This window comes from Poecilia latipinna, unplaced genomic scaffold (genome assembly GCF_001443285.1).
Source record: "Poecilia latipinna isolate Pla-1442-1.1 unplaced genomic scaffold, P_latipinna-1.0 Scaffold359, whole genome shotgun sequence".
In the NCBI taxonomy this organism is placed as follows: domain Eukaryota; kingdom Metazoa; phylum Chordata; class Actinopteri; order Cyprinodontiformes; family Poeciliidae; genus Poecilia; species Poecilia latipinna.
In genome coordinates, this window is record NW_015112975.1 from 66,063 (window position 1) to 81,523 (window position 15,461).

General features: G+C 37.1%; 2 protein-coding genes across 25 annotated transcripts in view; one reads left to right on the plus strand and one right to left on the minus strand.

Annotated features, from left to right (window-relative positions):
- The window catches only part of dock7 (dedicator of cytokinesis 7), a 48,807-nt gene extending 46,272 nt beyond the window's left edge, over window positions 1-2,535 (minus strand). For 22 of the 24 annotated variants that reach the window (XM_015036186.1, XM_015036185.1, XM_015036183.1 and 19 more), the window contains exon 1: window positions 2,402-2,534. In XM_015036186.1, coding sequence (XP_014891672.1) covers window positions 2,402-2,439 — 38 coding nt within the window. In that variant the 5' untranslated portion in view covers window positions 2,440-2,534. Of the gene's footprint in view, window positions 1-2,401 lie in introns of all 24 variants that reach the window. The other 2 variants (XM_015036173.1, XM_015036175.1) reach the window with 1 other exon arrangement.
- A 1,792-nt stretch (window positions 2,536-4,327) lies between these two features.
- On the plus strand, window positions 4,328-14,768 carry atg4c (autophagy related 4C, cysteine peptidase). Its single transcript, XM_015036192.1, has 12 exons — window positions 4,328-4,428; window positions 4,527-4,583; window positions 4,681-4,807; window positions 5,501-5,584; window positions 5,684-5,902; window positions 7,823-8,162; window positions 8,891-8,961; window positions 9,923-10,125; window positions 10,824-10,902; window positions 11,672-11,748; window positions 13,153-13,272; window positions 13,605-14,768. Exons 3-12 carry the CDS (start codon window positions 4,732-4,734, stop codon window positions 13,764-13,766), a joined length of 1,431 nt encoding a protein of 476 aa, XP_014891678.1. The 5' UTR covers window positions 4,328-4,428; window positions 4,527-4,583; window positions 4,681-4,731; the 3' UTR covers window positions 13,767-14,768.
- The last annotated feature ends 693 nt before the right edge of the window (window positions 14,769-15,461 follow it).

A 15,461-nucleotide genomic window follows, 5' to 3' on the forward strand; every position in this document is an offset into this window, starting at 1 on the left:
TTTCAGCACAACACTTCCAACGAAATGACATGATAAACAGCCTGGTGATTCACACAACGTTCTGGTTACTTAACAGATTTATCCTCAAAGCAATATATACAGTAGGTCAGGGAGCTAGCATAAACTCTGTTCTGTTTTCTGGAGACAACCTAATCACATCTATTCCATCATAGATAGAATGTAAACAACCAAGTGGCGTTAGAGAGCTTGGCAAAGCTACCAAACAGAAGTCAAAATAAGCACTATGATCCAACCTGCCGGTCTAATGTGAGTATGATAAAGTTCGGGAGCTGTAGATCCAGTGGCCTCTACAGTGAAGAGTTGTCACGGCTGCAGAAAAGCAGAAGTGACAAACACATTCCGTAGTCCTCCCATGTGCCTTAAAATTTTGGCACAGCTCACTGCACACAGAAGACTAACTTTATTCAGTAAACGATAGCTTTGTGGCCACAACTTCTGGACATCATTAAAACCTAGAAACCTAGAAATAACACATGAACTCACAGTAAACAAGGGTCACAATGATGCGTGTTTAAGAAAACGCATTCAGTTTGCTTTTAGTGTCACGCAATCAAAACTTTCACAAGCATCAACATGCCTTAGACGGATTTTTTTGTTATTCGGTAAGATGAATAAGATCAACCATTTAAACAGCCTTCACTACAGTGAAAGTAAAGTAAACAAAAGTTTGACTTGTATTTGTGTATTTTTGAGCATTTCAAGACAAGAAACTCAAAAGCAGAAAAAACATGTTAGGACTCAGTTGGTAGATATTAAATAGTAGAGGTTTGTTGTCACACTAAAAACACCTTTGTCTCCTGATGTAGTACAATAGAAAGTATTCAGACTCATTGACACAATTTGTTATGTTGAAACCACAAACACCAACGTATGTTTTGGAATTTTATGCGACAAGTCAACATATAGTAGCACATAAATATGAACTTGAAGTTAATGATAGATGATTTTCTCATTTTTTTATACAAATAAAGATCTGAAAAGTGAAGCAAGCAGGAAGATCAAGGAACACAGCTAAAAATAACTAAAACATAACTAAAAAATCTCCAGAAATGCATCAATCCACTATTCAGAATTAAAACTGCTGGATAAATGCAAACCTGCCAAGACATGATTTTGTTTTTACCAACTGAAAGGAGTTTATTTGACTAAATGTCTTTTGATCATGCTTAGAAACCTTATGTCCTTCATTAATGTTTAAGGTTAAACAAACGAACAATTAACTACAAAATGCAGAAAATATTATTTTTAATTAAGTACAATTATAACAAGATATAACATTTTACACTGGTTGCAGTTCAGAATTAAAATTCTGATATTTTGAAGAGAGCTAGTAATCTTTAAATCACAGTTGTGGTAATTGTGTTCAATTAATATGGTAATTGTGTGTGTGTGTGTGTGTGTGTGTGTGTGTGTGTACACTATATAATACTTTAATACTTGATACCATTAATTACATTTTGGTTTTATTATCAGATTTATCTTGACAACAATGTCAATTGCCAAATGTACACAATGATACAAAACACAACTGGTGATTTGATTCCTCTTTTTTTTTAAAAGAACATAAAGAGATGGCAGAATGTTATTCTTCCTCATAATTTCCAGATTTCCTCATTCTTCATCAGATCTTATCACACAGAATTCAGAAACGGCAAACAAGTGAGTGTTTTCCTTTAACAAATGCATAGTGACTTGCCTGTCTGTGCATTAAATCATCAGAAAAAAAAGATGAAATGCGTTCATTTGGACAGCTGAAGTGTAGAATAGAAGGAACGGTGGCATTTGACAGCTTGCACAAAGCCCCTTTGTTAAGGAGATTACATTGATCTGTCTGAGGAGCCGGGAGCAGATTATCACAGTGTTTGGCTGCTCTTGGGAAAGGCATTTGTTTCTAATCATCAAAGTTACGCGTTTGTGATCTACAGACATCTTAAACACATAGCTCCACAAAGTTCTATGAGCGTCAGCAGCGGTTACAGTAGCTTCCCATCGTTAGCTACTGTAGACGAGACAGCTAACAGACCAGAATTAACGGTTTTCCTTTCATTATAGTTCAGCCGTTTTAAGGATAGGACAGATATCGGAAATATTTTTGTCATGCCAAAATATATTCGTATACACATTCCCATCAACCATTTGTTTGCATTTAGTGTAGTTTGAAAGTAGTAGCTAGCAGAACAGCTGTATGTCTGGGTGGGTCTGAGCATCTTCTGCCGCTACAGCTAACTAGAGGTTAGCTAGGAGGAGCCAGGCTACTGGGCCTCCTTTAGCAGGGTTTCCCCGCAGCGGTGGTCTGAGGGAGATCCACATGAAAGCGAAAAGAAAAGGGCGTTCAGAAGTGTTCATTTACAGCGCTCATTTCGGAGTCTCCGGTCTTTACCTGCTGATTTTTTGGGCGAATGCGCGGCGTTCAGCCATGGCAGTGGCCGCTGATGTGCTTTCAGAAAATTCCCAGGCAGGCACTCTGCTCTTCACTCAGAAAAAACACGGCCACAGGGACAACGGGAGAATGGGATCATTACCGTAAAGGCAGGAGTAGTACGCAACAGAACACACCCAAGAATGAGCTTTCGCACTTTTCTGTAGCTTCAGTTGAACTACTACTAATATATATATATATATATATATATATATATATATATATATATATATATATATATATATGTGTGTGTGTGTGTGTGTGTGTGTGTGTGTGTGTGTGTGTGTGTGTGTGTGTGTGTGTAGTAGAGTACTATTAGTATTATTTGTAGCAGCATAGAAGTAGTAGCTTTCTATTTATGCATGTCAATAAGAAGTTCTAAAAGTTTTAAAAAACAACTTTCAAGGGTTGTGATTCGACTATTCTGGCATCTTCTTGCTCAGAAAATGGTTTCTCTAATATCAGTGTACACCCTTTTAAAAGAGCCCTCTGGATTACAAAGTATTAATCATATTACTAATTCAAATTCCTAAAACAGCTAGTACTATTGTTAATAAGGAATGAATCAGAATGAAGCATAAGTTACTGTAGATTTCTGATTCAAATTGTTTAAAGTAGAAATATTGACTGTGAGCAAAAATATACAAGGTAAAAATTTATTTTTTTTTCTTCTTCTTCAAAACATATTGGATTTCAGCAAGATCTTTCTCCAGATTTATATGATATAAATCCAGAAAAATAGAAGACATGATAAATTACTAGGCCATAGCATTCAGGGTTTTTTCAATGAACTGTGGGTGAAACATCTTATTTGGATCTTTGGCAAAGATTTAAAGTAGAGTGCAGAGAAGCATTCGTTTTTCATCAAAAGTAAATTCTAGATCTATATGACAGGCAATTTGTATGTATTTCATTGATGTCTATAAATCTTTGGACTATATGTGAGTCATGAAAAGTTATTGTATAAGTTCATTACAGTATTTTCCAAATTTTGGTGAGGATTTTGTCCTTTCAGTGAACCTTCCCTTTTTTATGAAAAACTTTGTCTTGTCTTCTCTTTAAAGTCTTCATGAATGATTTAATAGAGCTGATTAATGACTGTGGAACAGGATGTTCAGTTGTTATTGCCTTTTTTAGCCACTTGACGCAAGCAGATGATCTAGTTATATATATTTTGTCCACATAGCGCTAGCCTATGACAGTTATTGAGCATCTCCTCTTAATATTGCTTGGAATGTGACATAATTTAAGATGTAAGGAGTAAGAAGGAGGGTTAATCATAAAACTAGTATTTCTTGACATTTCTCTATCTGACATTGATCTACGCTGGTGAAGTTTGCACTTTTTAATACATCTTCTTCTAGGTACCTCACCATTTCTTGACATGTAAGAGAAAAAGCAGTATAATACTGTACACATTGCATGATGATAAGATGAAGCGCAATGTGGAACCAGGGGGACCTTAGCTTACATGTAAATTTGGGATCGCTGTTATTTTTATCCCTTTATTTTTCTTTCAATTTAGTCTGTCCTCGAAGGCCGGCATCCTGCAAGTTTTAGTTCTCTCCCTAGTGGTAGTAACAACCATTTCAGTATGTCAGAGTTCTTCTTAGGCCTCTAATGAACCATCATTTGATCCAGGTGTGTTAAACCAGGGAGAGAACTAAAACACGCACCGGACCGACTTTGCGCACCCCTCAAGTAGTTGTTACTCATAGCTGAATACGTCCTCTTTAATACTACTCATGCTGACGTAGAGTGAAAACATTATATGTACCATTTACTATATGCTTCTAACAGAATATGGCGATTATTTTGTTAAAAAAAATAAATGTCGAAATATTTAATTGAAATTGAAATACTAAACTGCAGACAAAAAAGCGTCTTAATCTCCGCCTGATTGGGCTGCCTTGGTATATAAATCGAGCTAACTCCCATTCCCGCTTCACAAAAAACCGCGAGGTTTACTGCTCGTACTTCCTCAAAGCGTAAGTATTGCTACTCTCGGGAGATCCCAAAGTTGTTAAGCGGGTTATGAAGGAAATATTGCATGTTTTATGACACCATACCACGTTTGAACTTGAAGACAGAAATGCAGCGCGTCTGTGACAAGAAAACATCATTGCATTGATGAATCGTTGAGGTATGCGTTTTTTCTGCAAGCTGTCAGTTTATGTAGTACTTCGAAGTGAAGTGATATCGCAGCTAAATTGTGTGTATGTTTGTTGCCTTGCACAAAGGTCAGGTTGGTGTTGCTGTGAGGGAATGGGTGCTTTCCCTCGCTGGTCCAGATGGAGAATAAAGGGAGCGACGAGGTGGAAAAATTGAAGACAAAGTTCATGTCAATGTGGCACAACATGAAGTACAGTAAGTGATTTTCTGCAGGCTCGCAGACCGATGTAGTACAGTGCTGGCATGCATCTATGTAGTAGTGCAGTGCTGCAAATTATGTCTTTATATTTTAACAGCGCTAATTGAGATTTCTCACCAAGATCCCAAAACTTTTCAAAAATTGAGTAGTTGAAACATGCAGTTGTAAGTGTAAATTCATCACCTAGGTATGAATTTACACGGTTCTAGTACAAAGGCAGTCCAACCAGGCGGAGTTTAAAACGCTTTTATTTTTTTTTTTACAGAAACGGGTAGTATCTCATCACTTGCTGAAACAAGTTATTCGTTATGACAAAAGTCAAAAGCTGGGTTTTCGTTGCAGCTTTACTGTGACTGGAAGAAACTTAAGAAAAAAGCACCTAAATATAATTCTTGGAACATGCTGCGGTTGAGTCACTACTGAGAATTTATCTTTTACTGGGAATAACTGCAACTTTAGTTTAACAGTTTTTTCTTTTCCTGTTAGCATGAATTCAACTCAAAATGGAGTTCTTACAAACTTTTAAGTTGGATGAAATGACTTTAGCAGGTAGGTAGCATGAAACTCTAGTCACACAGAGTGGCAGTTATAAAGTGGGTTTCTCACTTAGCTGAGTAAATGCAATCTTTTAGGTCCCTTTTAAAGTAAATTGACAAAGTCCTGATACGTGTTCTGTTTATGTATTCTAGGTTGGGCACTTAAATCCAAGACTGCATTCAGTAGAAGCTCCCCAGTGTTTCTTCTGGGAAAGTGCTATCATTTTAAGGCAGACGGTAAGTTGCACAATATCATAAATTGCATTAACTTGCACTGATTTTGAAAATTTGACTAACTTATTGCAGTCATCTAAAACATTTTTTTTTTTTTCTAAGATGATGACTATCCCTCTGAAGACTTTCAGGGATTCTCTGTCATGGGGAACGTAGAGGCTTTCCGAAAGGATTTTGCGTCTCGTTTGTGGCTGACGTACCGGGAAGATTTCCCTCCGCTGCCAGGTAGCACCCTGACCTCAGACTGTGGCTGGGGCTGCATGCTGAGGGCCGGGCAGATGATGATTGCTCAGGCTCTTGTTCTGCACTACTTGGGCAGAGGTGAGTCAAGAAATTAAAAAAGTTAAGCTTGGATCGCTCAACATTTTAACTAGATGAACATTTTGTTTTTTAAATTAAAGTCCTAAGTTGACAAAAGTCTGACACTTTTGCATGTTTCTAATGTTGAAAGCAGGAACCAAGCTTGTTTTTCCATCAGTCTAAATTTGAAACTGAAAGCTACATTTCACCCCGTAAACATAATTTTTAGCTCTCAACCTTATATTTCTATAGGGTTTGGTGCTGCACTGGTGCCTTTCCTTTGTGGAATAAGGGGAATGGCATTATAGCCCATAAAACAGCTGTAATCAATGTAATGTGTTCCAAAGCATGGTTTTTAATAAGACATTAAAACTTTTATTTATATAACTCGTATTGCTTTTTTTTTTCTCAACTTCTGTCCATTTGTTTCAGTTCAGTCTTTGAGTTTGGAGGGTTTTTAATCAGTTTGTCAGAGAAATCAAAATGTGTAAGACTCCAAAGGGTTAAATGCATTAAGGCGGTTTCATTTGACTAACATACATTTTCCTTCAAGTATAACAAACACCATCTGTTGCAGAACTGTGTATATCAGGGGTGTCAAACTCCAGTCCTCAAGGGCTGCTGTCCTGCAACTTTTAGATGTGCCTCTGCTGCACCACACCTGAATAGAATAATTGGGTCATTAGCAGGACTCTGGAGAACTTGTCTACACAAGGAGGTAATTAAGCAATTTCATTCCAGTGTTTTGTACCTGTGGCACATCTAAACTGCAGGACAGCGACCCTTGAGGACTGGAGTTTGACACCTGTGGTGTAGATGAAGCTTGGATGCATATTAAGTAATGCATGTCTTCATAGCTTGGATTAGATGGAACTGATGTTCAGTGGAATATTAACAACTTCCTGAAATGGTACCAATGGGATTGGGCTGCAAAAGTATAACTAGGGAATTTCTTATATCCTTTACAGTCTCACTGACTAATGGAGTAATTTAAAAATCTTTTTTTTTTAAATTTGCTCTAAAATCTGTCGCTAATAAAACATTTCCCCATAAAGATATGAAGGTCCACTTCAGGGTATTTATGGATCAATTTTAAATTTGATTGACTTTGAATCAAGGTCATTTTGTTACTGCTTCTGACTTGACTCTGGGTTATTACCTGGTCAACTCCCATTCGCTCTGTGTTCGTCTCCCACCCTGTTTGTAAGGCTATGGTAATGTTAAAGTGAAATACTGGGACACTCAAACATATAATTAGACCAAATTGTGACTAATCGGTTTCTGAAATGAGTAGAATTCAGGCTTCTTGAGCCAAGATGGCTTATTTTTAAGGCCTGCATGAGTTTTTATTTTTAATGCTCTTAAACTGAGGTTAGAAATGTAGAAAGAGCAGGCTTATTACATGGTTGATTAGGGCCTGGCCAAAAATGAACATTAATTTCTTTGAGCACAACAGCTTATAATGGAAAATGAGAACTCTTAAAAAATTAAATGGTTCTGCCCAATAATGTCAAGTTCAGGTGTAATTTAAATGCCATCTTACACACAGCTGAATAAGGAAATGTTAGAGAATTGCTTGCATGAGGAAAATGCAATGTATTCATCAGAAGCTATAGCTGAGGGTAATGTAGAATGTTGTCACAATTGGATCAAACATTTTAACCAGTTGGCTCCAGATTACCTTGACTATGCAGAAATGGAATTAATAAACGATACACCTACAGTTTATTCTGCATTTATAAAGTTGAATTGATTAGCTGCAAAGGTTTAAAGAATAAATGACTTATTTGCATTTTAAATGATATTTGAGAGGAAAATGTAGGGAACTTGAGGAATTTTGTAATCAACATAAATGCATAGAATTGGTTTTCTAATTATACTGATTTCAATCCACTGACCAACCTCTTGGAGGATTCTGACCCAACCTTCATTTTTCTGCAGACTGGTGTTGGCCAGAGGCGCTCACCCTCCCGCCTTTAGATGTAGAATCACGGACCACCACAGCAGCTAAGCGATTTGTCACCTCTATGCAGGCTTCTCTGCAGAGCACCTCCAGGATTTCTGAAAGCAGAGCGTCTCTTGCACCTCAAGCCCAGGTGTTGGGATTCGCAGAGGAAGCGGATACACATTTAAACGAGGAGTACCACAGAAATCTGGTGTCCTGGTTTGCAGATGTCTCCTCAGCTCCACTGGGCCTGCACAGACTGGTCCATTTAGGATCGGCAATGGGAAAACAGGCAGGGGACTGGTATGGTCCAGCTTTGGTAGCACACATCTTGAAGTAAGTTTGACCTTCAAGTATGTGCTATGCAGACGATCATTTTAAGTAATCGTCTGCACTCAAGTTACTATTAAAATCTCAGTCTCAACTTTTATGGCGCTTAGCATTATGCTATGGTCCAGGTTAAGTTGATGCAACCTAACCTTAAAAACTCACTTAGAATGACTAGAACATATACAAATTATGAACATTTAAATCAGAAAACCACAACAAGACAAACATGTTGGAGGAGATAAAAATCCATTAGAGGTTGGCATTATATTTAAGATTTGTCAGGATTTTTTAAGTTTCAGTTTTTGATTGTAAATAAACTTGTAGTAGGATCAGAAATGTTTAGTTTTTTCCTATATTTGTTCCACAAGACAAACGATAAATATCAGTAAATTCAAATATGATTAAAATAGTAACTATGCACAGCTTCTTATCTCACTTTTTTTTTTAAACCAAGTGGCATCCTGAATAAGTCTATTACAAATGAGAATTTTATTTTTTTTTTTTGGAACGGTGTTTGTGGCTCTATGAATGTTGTACCATGGCTCTTTTGGTATCATACGTGCCTGTGTACTGTTGACAAAACATTCTTCAGCACAACTCAAAGCAATGTCCCCTTTTCAACATAAAAGTAGTAATATCCCATATTTTTTGTTCAATGTAAACTTAGCTTTCTCCCTCAGTTTCTCTCCTTTTCTTACTTGCCTCTGTCTTCTCTTCCTGCCTTTTTGTTTTAGGGAAGCTGTCAAGGAAGCGACGGAGCCTGGCTTGGCGGGTATAACTGTCTACGTCTCCCAGGACTGCACAGGTATAAAAGATGATGCTGCCGTTGATGGTACAGGAAACTGGGCACGGCGCCCGAGTCGACTGCTTTTATTCCTCTGTTCTGCTGTTGAGATTCCAGCTGCTAAAAGTGGGGGACAGGGTGTGTCTGTTCCCCACAACAATCACATCCATTTCAAATCATAACGTGCTGCCATGACCTCCTCTTAACCTCAGTATCTCAGCTGATTCATGTTTGTCTTAATAGCAGAAGATGGCTGTTTGTGAGTTGGTAGCTTTATTTTTGTTAGTGCAGTAGTGCTAGTTGCAGTGAGAAACGTTAAAGCTTTTGATTCTTTTGGAAATCGGTCAACCTTTGTAAAAATTTTACTTTACTAACTGAAACTTCTGTAGGGGAGAGGAGTTTTCTTCATTCAAATCTGACCTGTTTCCTTGGTGAAACAGTTAATGCACATTTTTCTAATTCTGAAGAGTCTAAACATTTATTTCCACTCTACAGACTTGACATGCTTTTTGGATGGAATAATGACTGTTAAAAAGAAAAATGATATTTGAGAGAAAATGTGTAAAACAGAATTTAAGGTTCCTACTCACTCCAGAAAAGAGTGGATGCATTTTTGCAGGTCTGCACTGATCAAGCCAACATCTGATCCTGAATGCTCAGAACGACTCTGAAGTGTTCTGATCAATTCAGGCAATGATTTGACCTTATGGTGGTCCTCAGACTGAAAATGAGTAAAGCACTTTTGTAAATGTTATAAATGAGTTTATTGAAGAAAAATCAAGATCACTGAAAGCTTTAAGTGGCTTGTCAAACAAAATGGTATGAAATTCTCCAATAGTGCCCAATACGTAGTTCAGTTTTGTCATATGGACAAATTATGAGAATGTAAAGTAGCCTAATGTCTTAAAATATTTTTTAAAATGGACTTGTGTCCTAAACACAGACATCACTCAGTTGAACTTTTGCATCGTTTCTTTTCTAGTGTACAGTTTGGATGTCATGGACTGTCACAAGGCACCGAAGGCAGGAGAAGCCTCAGGTGAGGCAGCAGAGGGTCCTGCTGTTGTACAACACACTGAACTGTCAGCGACCGCCATGCTGCCAGAGACCCAAGCAGTCATCATCCTCATACCTGTGAGGCTGGGAGGAGAAAGGACAAACCCGGAGTATTTTGGCTTTGCAAAAGTGAGTGATTTTTTTTTTTTTTTTTTTTTTTAAGATCTCATAGGGTTAATGTTGAGTCAAAGTGATCTTTGTCATAAGATAGTCATTGTTGTAAATTGCAAATTTAGAATGTTTTTTTACATTTGCTGAGATCAGTTTTGTGGATGATTTCAGGTCTCTTTGTAAAGCTGACTGGTTGATATTGAATTACACCAATTCTGATTAAAATGACGACTTAAATCAACATTAGCCAAAATACTTGTTTTTAATTCGAATTTATATTAGAAAAAGGGAAATTGTGAAATCTGTCAAATTCAATATTTGTATGCCTTTTGTGCTTCCTGTGACTTTGTTTCAGAACACCACACTGAGATCAAATGTTTAACTTTAAATCTGCTTCCTTCTGTAACAACTTCAATACTGAAGAGTGTTAATGTGGTGTGGTGCATCCACTCAGCAGAAAAATCACATTTAGAGTTTTTACCTGTCACCAGGCAATAAAGTCCTTTTCTACTATTCAGCTTAAAGATGATCCAGAGATTGTTCTGATTTATTTAATCAAAGTAATAAAAACGTTAAACATCGATCAGTGGTCAAACTGAAAATTGGCCTATTTAGGTCACAAGCTCATTTCTTGGTTCATCTCCAGAGTTAATTGCAGTGCATTATGAAATAATTTGAGCTATAATTCAGACATATGTGCTTCTTTGCTCATTTAGAAGATGCTGAATCTGGAGTACTGCATAGGAATCATCGGAGGGAAGCCCAAGCATGCCTGCTACTTTGTCGGATTTCAAGGTTAGTGGCAGCATAATGGAAAACTGAGAGATGCATTCACAAATTATCTTTTGCATAATATACCCTTTGTATGTGTAGAGACAAAGTAAGTTAATGTATTCATGTTTGTATGAGGAAAACGAAGAGGAGTGGAGATGAAACCGAGTGAAGCGGGGCTTACTTTATTCTCTCTGACCCATCAAAACCTCGTCCATTTATCACAAGTAAACCTCCCAAGTTGTAAACCATAATTGATTTCCATAGGCGGCATGCATTAAATTTCATCCAGGCGCCCAAAGTGAGCCACTCTTCATCACCTTCAGCAGCCAGGAGAAACCTTCAGTTGTACATCTTGGCAGTCAATATTTACGCATTTACATTTTACCCATTTGAAATACAGTGTTGGATGATGTCTAAATGACAAGCAATACATTCTCCCTGCCAGTGCACAGCTCAGCACTGCATTCATCATATGCAAAACGGTCGAATATAATTGCGTGTTTGTAAAAGTAATTCCCCACACAAAAATTAAATGACAGCCTCTTTTCTTGCTGGTGTAAAAAATGTGCTTGTACAAACGCATCTGATTATGCAGACTTTAATCCACCCTGCTGGATATTAAAAAGCAACAGCCTTCTTGAAGGCACATTTGACGCACACAACCCCAACATGTAGGTCCGGTGGGTGACTTTGAGCTGCTCTGCATAGATATTGAGGAGAAGCACTTTTTTTTTTTCTCTGCAATAATCTAATGTGTTTGAATAACTTGTCTTTTGTTTTGTCCTTGCAGATGACAGCTTGATTTACATGGACCCTCATTACTGTCAGTCTTTTGTGAATGTCAGTACCAGCGATTTCCCTCTTCAGGTAATGTAAAATTACACAGACGAGCTGACTGAGGGCCCAAGTAGATGTGGATTTTATAGTTTCTGTTAGTACTTATAGGTGTGTCTTAAAGCAGCACTCCACCCAATCAGAGTATGTATTGGCTGATTTATTTGCTGCTCAGGTAAGTGAAGCTGCCACCCAAGAAATGCTGAGAATGCAGATTTAACTGAAATCTTACAGATTCATTAGACATTCAGTGGTGCATTTCAAGTGTTTAGTTCTGTGGCAACTGACTGGTCTAAACCAAATGAAAACCCAAATTAACTTCCTTAAAAGATAGAAAATTGCATAACACTGGTAAAGGGTTCCCCCCCCCCCTGTTTGGGGCTACATCATTGCATGAACAGCCTGTGGCTTTGCTGAAATGTTGAAGCCCAGGTTGGTTTAAAAGAACTGCAGCCATTTTGCAGTTTTCTGAATGTTTGTTCCAGATTAGAGGATAGAATATGAATCTTGCTCCTGTCTGGTTCTGTTTCTGGAGATGGAGAGTTGACCAGAAACAGATCTGAGTGGTCTGGAAGGTTGATGCAGTAGCAATTGATTGAGACTGGATTTGGTGCTTAGACATTCAGCGAGTCATTTACTGACCGAAATGGTGTAGCAATTTTAACCCATGTTCTGGATACATTTGTGATATTAAAGGAGAAGTTTGTAATCTTTTTTAGGTCTGCATCATATTCTAATACTCCCACATTAAGAATATACCTGCAGTGTTTGATTCTTTGATGCACGTTTGAGATCATTTAATCTCCCATGGCAACTATTTAGCTGTCCAAAAAGCTTGGTGGGACACAGCTCCACCTTTAAGCTGCAGCTTCTGAACTTCCACCTCACAGAGCAGCCCTTCCCTGCGACTCCCCCACTCGGCTCCATCAGACTATCTAGCACACCTGGTGAAACTGCACATCTACTGAGCTAATTATTCCAGCTACTTCTCAGTGCAATGCTGGTAAAAACAGATTAATAGATGACAGATTAATTTCCAGGAGGCTGAGTTTCAGAGCAGGAGTTTTTAAACGAAGACCAATTTCAAGATGTTAAATCGGGAAGTACAATTTCTTAACGGTTGTTTTATAACACTATGGCTGGAAAACACAATATTGCCTCATTTAAAGCACCAACTTTTTTAATATGCATTTTTCTAAGCATACAGGAAAAATGAGAAATATGAGTTGAATTTCTGCAAGTTAAAAAAAATTACTTTTTATTGATTCATTCAGTTCATGCTGCACCTTACAACATTGCAATAGACTAGTTGAAAAATGCATACATGTTGGTGCAGATAAAGATTTTTCATTAAGTGAAGATTGTATTCTAGACAGGTGTGAATATTTACTCTATTTTGATGTCTAGATTTTTAATTTTCCCTCTTAATTTTGCTAGTCATACCATTGCCCCTCGCCGAAGAAGATGCCTTTTAGCAAGATGGATCCAAGCTGCACTTTTGGTTTCTATTCTAAAAGCGCTCAAGATTATGAGCGAATCAGGGAAGAACTGTCCAAGGTAAAGAAACCTTCTCTAACTCAGAACACCTTGAAATAACTTGTAGTGCTAATTTCCAGATATTGGTTTTGATGGGGTTTTTGTTTAAAACAATTTCTAGATTAATTTCATTGTGCTAGTCCTACATTGGCTGAGCAGTAGGTGGCAGCATTTAGCCACAAATCTAATTGACTTGTCATCCAGCTGTACAGCTATTTCAAAAGCCCTGTTCCTGCCTATATCTGTCTGTGCTTAAGCTACTTATTTTACCAGTAAAATTAATTCAACTAGCATCAAAACACTGTCTTTGGTGTAAAAATGCAAAATAAAAGTTGCTGCTGTTTTTGTTCCAGTTGCTGGAGCCGACAGCAAAATATCCAGCGTTTACTTTTGTGCAAGGTCGCAGCACAGATTATGAGCTGCCGGTGGATCTGAGCGCAGAGAAGCGGGAATGGCACTTTCCTAGGGATGCACGCAGAACCTTCACTACGTCCGGAGACTTTGTGCTGCTTTGACGGTACAAGAAATCACTCATAACGATTCTGTTGAATCCACTGCATCATGTCAGTTTTTGTCTGGCAGTGCAAACAGTGGATTATTTTTGGGAAGTTATGCAACATTATGTGGTGGTCTACTGAATCTAAATTCATAACATTTTTTACATGTAGAATTAAGAAATCTGTATTTTGCATTACCATTTGTATTTTTGTAGTCAGTATGTTTATATCAAAATGGTTCAGATATCTGAAGTTGGGTTTCATTCATAAAATTAACTTGACTCAACAAAACAAATCCAACTTTGGAAGGTCAAACATTTACATTAGAAAGAAGCACAGCTTGCACTTTGATACAACAGCATTGTTTTGCATCTAAACTAACTGAAGTCTGTAGTGTGGTTAGTTTGTAGGGAATAAATTAACAACCGTAATGTTTTGAACAAAGCTATAAATCATCTTTAAAATATATATATATTTTTTTCCAAATGAAACCCCAGGTTTAGGATTTGGTTGCATTTGTTTTGAAGATATTTGTATAACTTTGTCCTGATCTCTGTGTCATGCAGACATGTTTGGAATAAGATCTCCAGCTAGAGCAGCACTCTTTATAATCAGTGCTAGTAAATACTAAGTCATGTTGTGCTAACTTAAAATGGTAGCACAACCTAAATTTGACTTGTTCAGTTTGTCATGATTGATCAAATGCACAAAATTGTATCCAATGACTCTACATAATTGGTTGAAGCATTTTCAAGTAGACAAATCATAAAATGGTCCTAAAATGTAGTTTTAGCAGCTGTAAAAAAGTTAAATTGTAAACCCATAGTACTGGGCAGCCTCTTCTAGAAAACATGTTGCCACTTTTAATGAAATGCAAAAAAATTTGATGTCAGTAATAAGTAGCCTGAACTAAACAAAACATCTGCTTTTAAACTTGGAACTAGAACATTATTTGGGTTTGACGTTGTACCCAGAACCAAGTTTCAACTTCATAGGTAAATGGACCAAAGCATAAATGGCGGAAATATTTATTCCAGGCTCACTGTTTAATTCAGCCCAGTTATTTACCAGATTTTTTTTTTTTTAGAAAATTAAAAGCAGATTAATTTGTTGGGTTATTTTTTAAAGGTATTCATTGTTTAATAAGTGGTACTACTTTTGCAGTTTGAGAATCATGGATCTAGACCTGTGAGTCTTAAACTTTGTATGCTAGCTACAGAGGCATAATTTAAAGAACTTGTGGCATTAATGTTCAATATAAAATGTAATCTTTTTTTTTCTTTTCTAGCTTTTACATCAAAATGCACTTCACCATATTTTTCTTTAGTTGGAGTTCTGTAAAAGGTTTTTAAGACTGCACACTGAGTGACTTTAACACTATGAGGTACCAAACCACTAATCTAGAGTATTTACAATGCGTTCCAGGTGAATGAACACTTTAAATATTTCACTTCGTCAGCAGCTTAAGTGAAGTCAAAGTGCTATATAAAGGTAGCGTAGCTATTTTGATTTCTGTACTTTCTATTCTTAATCTAGATTAAACTATGAAACGCATGAAGGAAAAAATGCACACACTGAAGAAGATTCTTAGTCAGCACAGAGTCACTTAAGTTATAGTTTAGCTTTTTTTTTTTTTTTTTTTTTTTTTAAAAAAAAAATTCCGTTTTTCAACCACCCCCCAAATTTTTTTTTTTTTTTTAAAGGAAAGTTTTG